General features: G+C 34.7%; 1 protein-coding gene across 1 annotated transcript; it reads left to right on the top strand.

Moving 5' to 3' along the window:
- The first annotated feature begins 285 nt into the window (after positions 1-285).
- On the top strand, positions 286-7,907 carry LOC107632759 (zinc finger protein-like protein). The gene is made up of 7 exons (XM_088509506.1): positions 286-752; positions 1,162-1,580; positions 2,525-2,639; positions 5,005-5,676; positions 6,466-6,543; positions 7,091-7,204; positions 7,432-7,907. The coding sequence occupies exons 1-7, from the start codon at positions 414-416 to the stop codon at positions 7,693-7,695; spliced, it is 2,001 nt and encodes a 666-aa protein (XP_088365632.1). The 5' UTR covers positions 286-413; the 3' UTR covers positions 7,696-7,907.
- The last annotated feature ends 439 nt before the right edge of the window (positions 7,908-8,346 follow it).

Raw genomic sequence — 8,346 nt, forward strand, 5'->3', positions numbered from 1 at the left:
ATTAAAATGACGCAATTTTAGATTTTTATATCAGAGACTGTTTTGTCTTTTTCGCACATGTAGATACTCAACTGTCACGTATGCAAATTTATGTACCTACTCAATATTTTCTATTAGTTATTTATGTTAAAAAATCAACTAAAAACTGTCTACTAAAAAAAAGTTAAAAATTAATTTAGATATTAATTTTTTTAAATATGAAAATATTCACTTTTAAAATTTTAAAAAATGGATTTGGGTAATTATTTTTATTTTAAAAGAAGCCTATGGAAGTATGGATATTTTGCTCAAAAATTAACTCACGCGAACAGCAGCATAAGCTGTAAAACTTTTTGAAGAGTTGATTGTGATACCAAACCAAGCCTTAAGTCACGTTCATTTCAAACTTCAAACTAAGTAGAAGGATACCTGCTATGGCTTCTAATCTTCCAACTATCGCTGCCTCAACGGCAAGGTCCGCTGCCACGACGACGTCGTTTCAGGAAAAACATTACCGTTCGGTCTTCGAGCTCTCACCTAGCGTCTTCGACTCTTGCTACTTTCTACCTTCTACTCACTCTTCGATTTACGAGCCCAACGACAATGATCGTCGCAACGCAGGCCTTGAAACGCCCTCAAACAACGTCGTCGCCGATGGTCCCCAAGACACCGTCGTTTCAGCGCCTAGGTGGACGTGCAACACCTGTAAGGCCCAATTCGATTCCCTCCAAGACCAGCGTTCGCATTTCAAATCTGATATTCATCGATTCAATGTGAGGTTCAATAATTTCTTTAGAATTTTCAGTTTCAAAATTCACTCGCAATTTTATCTTCGCACTAAATATGGGTCAAATTTACCATACGCATGTTGTTTGTTGCTATAACGAACAAAAGTAATGTTCAAACATTTTTTGATTGGGGTACCTGAAATTGCAATTGTGTTATATTCTTGTTGTACTGTTCGGAATTTGTTCTCTTGCCAGTGGAAGAACTAAACTATTTAATAATTAAATATTGAGGTCCTGGAAATGCAATTATTTATGCATGTATCGTTTTTTCTTTTTTCTGGGTGTAATGGAAATTTAATATGTTCTTTTGTAAGTTCACCATTCTAAGGTGAAGGATGTTTTATTTATTTATTTATTTATTCTTATGGATAGCCACGTGAATGTTTGATGACAGGTGAAGCTGACAGTTGCGGGAAAGAATATTGTTAAGGAAGAGGATTTTGAGGTGTTGACATCTGAATTTGTCAAAGACTATGATGTTTCAAGCATATCAGGATCAGAGAGTGACAGTGACAGTGAAAATGAGTCTCAAAATCGCAATGAAGTGCGTGACAAATCAAGAGAAATTCTTAAACAAAATCTATTTGTTGGTCTTCAATCAGGTCAAAGAGTTTCTCTCTGGAAGTGCTTGATTATGAATATGAGTGATGAGAATGGAAGTGCAGAGAACGAAGTGTGTGAGAGGTTGAAATCTCTGACTCTTGAGCCCAGGGATAATAGTCATTTGCGAATCGTACTGCTTGCATCTGGTGGACACTTTGCTGGTTGTGTCTTTGATGGTGATGCAGTTGTGGCTCACAAGACCTTTCACAGGTTAGGAAACAATTAATTCGGCTAAAATTTGAAGTAATAGTCTTTGCTTGACATGTTTGGCAGAGAGAATCTATTGCAACAGACATGCACAATGCACATGCCATTCTAACTGTTCCCATACGCAATGTTGTACTTGGTTTTTATTTTTCCTGGATGTTGTGAATGAGTTATGCTCGAGTTAACTATCAGAAACCTAATGCTTCTTGCTGACCTGTGATGTTGGAAGCCAACATTGTAAAGCTTGCATTACCTTTCGTTTGTAGCACCCTCATTTATCACTCTTGGGAGACTTGATGCAATCTTAATTCCTTACCAAACACTGGTGTTCATTCTGTGTTCTCAACTTCTGATGCATCAGTTATCAAATTGGAGTTTTCCAGATTTAATGCTCAATTATTGATTTATGATGTTGGCTTCTTGAAATTAGAATCTTTTAGAAGGGTTTAGATGCATCATCCATTATATATTTCCTTCTTGAGAACAAGGAAAATGTTTAAAGCTTTCCTTTAGGCATTGCGTTTCTCCAGTGCAAGGCATGGGATGAATTCTTGTTTGGCTTAATTAGATGGAGGGTAACCGAAGATTTAGAGTTAAGTTGAGTCCAAGAGAAAACTATTGGCAAACATTTAAAAAGATTTAGATTTTAATAGTTTGACTTTGACATGATTTTCTATGAGCTCTTCAGAGTCATTTGATCTGTGTTCAACTCTGCCTAGTGGGACAGGGTGTAGTTGTCATTGTTATTTTAGTTGTTATTCATGTTTTAGCTTTTCTGTTAACCATTAGATAAGTTATTATTGAATAGGTACAGTAATTTATGTAAAAATGAAAATAAGTATTTTTAACCTCACCAATTCTTTCTAATATCACTAGTTCTTTTCATTGAATGAGAATTTTTGAATTATTTATTTTTGTGTTATTAATTTCTCATCATTCTTATGCAGATATGTTGTGAGGGCCAAGGCTGGAAAGAAACAATCATCAAAAGATGCTTCTGGAAGGGCTGCACATTCTGCTGGTGCTTCACTTCGTCGTCATAATGAACTTGCATTAAAAAAGGTATTATTGCAAAGATATTTTTTCAGTTTCCTTACTTTATGCTATTAGGTGTTGTTTTGCAGTTTAATGTGGTTATTCTGAAATAGAACGAGAAAAATTGAATTTAATTAAGTCAATTTATACGACTTTGGAACAAATAGAAAATTACAAAAATGAAACTATTCGTTTTGAACAACAAAGAACGATTAATCAAGTCCGACAACGGGTTTTCCAACAAGCCTTACAAGGAGCTCTGGGAACGTTGAATAGTTGCTTGAACAACGAGTTACATTTATGTACCATCAGTGCTAATATTGGCATGTTTGGGGAAATGAAAGATACAAAATAATGCATTAGTCCTTCTTCTTTAGTAAATTTAGAATACATGCATCATTTTTCTCTTCTAGAATTAAATTAAGAAATACTCATGGGAACCATTCGTGCAGATGAAATTAGTAAAATTATCCGCGAACGTATTGAACAATATAATAATGAGGTAAAGATTATAAATACCGGTACTGTACTTCAAGTAGGTGACGGTATTGATCGTATTTATGGTCTTGATGAAGTAATGGCGGGGGAGTTAGTGGAATTTGAGGAGGGTACCATAGGGATTGCTTTAAATTTGGAATCAAATAATGTTGGTGTTGTATTAATGGGTGATGGTTTGATGATACAAGAGGAAAGCTCAGTAAAAGCAATAGGAAGAATTGCTCAGATACCAGTAAGTGAGGCTTATTTGGGTTGTGTTATAAATGTCTTGGCTAAACCAATTGACGGTCGAGGAGAAACTTCATCTTCCGAATCTCGATTAATCGAATCTCCAGCTCCCGGCATTATTTCGAGACGTTCTGTATATGAGCCTCTTCAAATAGGACTTATTGCTAATGATTCAATGATACAGGGCGTGGTCAGTGAGAATTAATTATTGGGGACAGACAAACAGGTAAGACAGCAGTAGCTACAGATACGATTCTCAATCAACAAGGACAAAATGCAATATATGTTTATGTAGCTATTGGTCAAAAAGCATCCTCTGTGGCTCAAGTGGTGACCATTTTACAAGAAAGGGAAGCAATGGAATACACTATTATAGTAGCTGAGAGCAGATCTATTTATAGTTTATCAATTTTGAGGGTGTTGTCTGATGATTGCTGTAACCAGTGACTTAATGCTGTTTAATTCATTTTGGGATATGGGAAGCTTGTGTTAATGGACCTCTAATGATTTCAAATTAGTTCAGTGAAGTATTCGTAAAATTTATTGGATTGATTTCATTTTAATTGAATGGGTAGAGTGCAAGTGTTGTCTGGCGTTTTCGTATATTGAAAGATTATATATCACATAATAAAGTTTAAGAGCACGAAGAATACTTTAACATTGTTATGATTCATGGTTATTCGGCAGAACTATTGGAGTAACTAGACAACAGACAGAAAGATAATATATTACTTGTGTGTAGAACTGTAGATTGTTGTGTGTTACAATAGAAAAGACGAATAGAGAGTAGAGTAATAAATATAAGGCATCTATCAACTATTTTCCATTAGTGCATCATCTAAACTAATAGCCACTATCTAACAACAATATCTCTTCTCATAACAAACATAAAGTATATGTACAGAATGGGTACAGACTAGGTTCTTGTAATTGTAGAATGTAGAATTAAGAATTCTGAATGTCATGTGTGATTCTGTGTAGATTTATAAATTGTTATATAATGAAGTAATATACTCAACAAATTGTTATTCCAAATATGATACTGATAATTGGCCCTAGCAGTTGTGTTTGTATGTGAAAAATGGGATTTGATTTGACTTTTAAATTAAAGCTTGTTTTGGATTGTTAAAAAATAGGAAATGAATTAGGTTTTAAAATTTCTTGGGTTTTAGTGTTTCAAAAATCTGGTCAAATATGATGCCATTTCTCCCAATTTAACTTCAAATAGATGGACTATTTCATCCTTACTTTTGGTTTCTATCTCTCATAGAGCCCATGCCTAACAGACTGGATTGCGGGGTATTTGAGGGTAAAACGTATTTTAAAGTGATAAAATAAATAAATTAATTTCACCTTAAATGCGTATTCCAAATATAAGAATTGATTCTAAAATCAATTCAACTGAAAATTTGTATGATGAATCCTAACATAAGATGATAAGATTTTATTTCTAGCTGTTCTATTCAAACCAAATAAAATCATTTCCAGTTTTTAATGATTCCATTTATGGGTCATGAATTTAACAAATTAACTCGTATTCTTCTTCCTCCAATTTGACTTTGCAATCATTCCTGTTAAAACTAAATGCAGGAAAATGCATGCTTATTTCTTATCTCATTCATGCCATACTGATATTTTATTCTGGATGGGCATTCCAATATTTTAGGAAGTTCAAGAACTGCTTACTTCTTGGAGACCTTATTTTGATGCTTCCAAATGCATTTTTATAAATGCACCTTCAAGTAGTCGTCAATTGTTCTATAATGGAGAAAAATCACTCTTTTCCAATCCGCATTGTGCTATCAGAAATATTCCTTTCACTGTTCGAAGGCCTACTTTTAGGGAAGCAAAACGTGTATATAGCCAGTTGACTCAAGTATCCTTTGAAACGGATGAGAAGGAAACATTACAAAGCAACCAAGAGGGCTTAATATCAATTCCAACTGCTGTAAGAAATACAGACCCACTCTCCAGCAAAGGGGACATGATTGAGTTGGATAACAAAGATGAGGCTAAAGCTAGTTCAAGCAAAAAGGATGCACAACCTGTTTTGAGTGATGAAGAGAGTGAGAATGAGCTACCTGGCATATCAACTCCATTACATCAAGCAGCAAAATCTGGAGACGCTCACAACGTCATGGAACTCCTGGAACAGGGCTTGGATCCTTGCATTAAAGATGAAAGGGCGCGGACTCCATATATGTTGGCTAATGAGAAGGAAGTCAGAAATATTTTTAGAAGGTTCATGGCATCAAACCCTGACAAATGGGATTGGCATGCTGCAAAAGTTCCTAGTGCATTGACCAAAGAAATGGAAGAATCACAAGCTGCTAAGCAGGTGATTCTGATGCTTCTAGAAAGGGTTTTAAATTTTTTTACCCCCTAAATTCAAAGGTGATTAACATGATGTGTTTCCCATTTTGTTCTCTTTTAGTCTTTACTTTTGGTGGCTTGCTGATAAAGATTACTTGTAGTAAAATTGAGACACAGAATAAGTGTATGCAATTTTTTGTGTGTGTGCTTTGTTTTTTTTTTTTTTGTGTGTGTGTGGGGGGGGGGGGGGGGTATGGCAATAAATATGTGCAATTATCTGGACATAGGTCTGATTTCAGATCACATCAGCGAGAAGAATTGATGCCTTTGTACCATGCCAAACTTGATGCCAACAATGGCTTGTTTAGATGGTTGGAAAGATTATGATACTTGTTTAGATGGGAGAGTAGGGCTGCTTTAGTGCCTTGTTTCCCATTGCTTGTTGGTAATTCTCATCATCAGTGTGAATGATACAATTGTACTACTATTTATATTGTGTGTGTGGTTTCTTACATATATACAATGTTAATGTGCTTCATGATCCAGATTTGATGCTTAAATCTTAATGACTTACATGGCATAAGTAATGATTAAACCCCCCAACATAACCTACGGTTTTTTGTAACCTGGCCTTTTATTGGCTATATACCTTTCTTATTGAAACATTTTATCTGTAAAGGAGGTACCTTTGGTTGACTACTTCTGGTGTGCAGTGTGCAATGTTCTTTACTTGATCTAAAATTTTGGTTTTGATTATCATCTAGCAATAACCACCATGCCAGATTAATACTGTTGTCCCTTTGTGCTTCAACAGGCAGAAAAAGAAGCCAAGAGAAAAGCCAGAGCAAAAGAGTTAAAGAAACTAAAGAAAGCCAAAGAAAAGAGGGCACAGGTAAATCTCAACTTGTTTTGGTTACCAACAATTCAAATGTTATGGGTCTGATTCTATTTTACAATGGTTAAGAAAATTAAAACCATTGATTTTATTTTTTATTTATATTTATATTTTTTATTTTTTTGGTATAATCTTAAATCTAAATAACTTCACTTTTTGGAAATAATACCTGTTTCTTTCTACCTCTGCCTTGAATCGTTAACAGTTACACAATAAGTTTGTAATTAAGTCATGAGCAAGTTTGCAGGAACAAATGAGCTTTCATGATAATTGTGAAAGGAAATTTACTAATATAGTGCTTACAGTCACAAGTTGTTTTCTGTTTGTCTTGTTGCTGATGGCCCATTCAGGCCAATACCTCGGCCAGCTACAGAGTTTCAACAGACATTTTGTTGAGAAGATTTTGATTTTTCAATTAATCTGCGATCCTAACTCCCATAACTAGCAATCTAGCATACGGCATATATACTGTTTTACTCAATTAATCTTCATTCTTCTTTTGTCGAAAAACATTGTCTTGACAAAATTTTAACAACTTATTCAGGCAGAAGCTGCGTTGCTTAAGAATGACTCGAAGGCTGCAGAGAAGCAAATGACTGCCCCAGCTTCTTCTAAGGGACAAGCACAATCCAAAAGTGGTGTGAAATTATCTAAAGAGGTTAGAACGTGTTATTTGTTTAGTTATTTTTAAAGCTGAAGATCTAGTCCAAGCCATGTCTTTCTAAAACTTTATTAGCAATGTGGCTAACCATGCTACATGTTTCTGCGATAAAATGACAGTTCCATCCGAGTATTTTATTAATTATTTCGCTATAAAATGCTGATCATGAATAAACAGACATTTACTTTTTTTTCATTATTTCAATTCTCTTTCTATTTTAAAAGGAGGAAATAAGAAGAGCGCAGGCTGAAGAAAGGGAAAAGAGAGCAGCTGCCGCAGAGAGAAGAATAGCTGCCCTCAAAATTCAAGAGAACTGTTCAACCTCCACACATGCCATTTCAGAACCTAAAGGAGGATTAGCTGGTGAAATTTACTGTTCCTGTTGTAATTCATCACTTGCTGGTAAAGTTCCCTTCCACCGCTATAATTATAATTACTGCAGCACATCATGCATGCACGTACACAGGGAGTTCCTAGAAGATGGATGACGTGTTTTGATATTATTTTATAATTTTATGTGCAAATTTAGATTATATCCATTTTTTTCTTGAATAATGGGAAGAAAAGAAATTATTTACCTATAAAGTTTCCCATAGATTATGGGCATTTGTGAGGTGTTGCTGCTTACAAACATTGATTTATGATTAGTTTTCTTATGTTATGATGTTCCTTTTGGTAGCTATATAAAATTTTATGCAAAGTTGCACTACATTAGTTATTAAATTTAAATGAGATTTTATACTTTGAAATCAACCACATCATAGCTAATGAATAGAACAAGCAGGAGAAACATAAGGATCCTGAAGGTTCCAAGTGAGTTAAAAAGGGAGGTTGAATCAATAAACTACCTTTTAAAACAAGTTATGTTGAATTCTGGTTTCAGGAGATTATTTTTTGTTTTGTCTCGTAAGTGCATAACTAATGTGATTTACGTCCAGTCTCTACTACAACAATGGTGAAATTTTTACTATGATCAATTTGATTACAAATACTAATACAAAGAGACTCACACTCTTGTACCTTCACTTAAGCTATCTCAAGCTTAGTCACTCACCTAGGTGCTAACTCAACCTAGTTAAGGGGAACCAAGTGCATTCCAAACCAGCACACTCTTCGAAAGACAAAGCACTCAACAACTC

The sequence above is a fragment of the Arachis ipaensis genome, chromosome B3, assembly GCF_059453495.1.
Source record: "Arachis ipaensis isolate K30076 ecotype BB chromosome B3, ASM5945349v1, whole genome shotgun sequence".
Taxonomy (NCBI): Eukaryota; Viridiplantae; Streptophyta; class Magnoliopsida; order Fabales; family Fabaceae; genus Arachis; species Arachis ipaensis.

Coding starts and splice junctions, on each gene's coding strand:
- LOC107632759 (XM_088509506.1), top strand. CDS start 414: ATGGCTTCTAATCTTCCAACTATCGCTGCCTCAACGGCAAGGTCCGCT. Junction 1,581..2,524: donor GCTCACAAGACCTTTCACAG/GTTAGGAAACAA, acceptor ATTCTTATGCAG/ATATGTTGTGAGGGCCAAGG. Junction 6,544..7,090: donor CCAAAGAAAAGAGGGCACAG/GTAAATCTCAAC, acceptor CAACTTATTCAG/GCAGAAGCTGCGTTGCTTAA.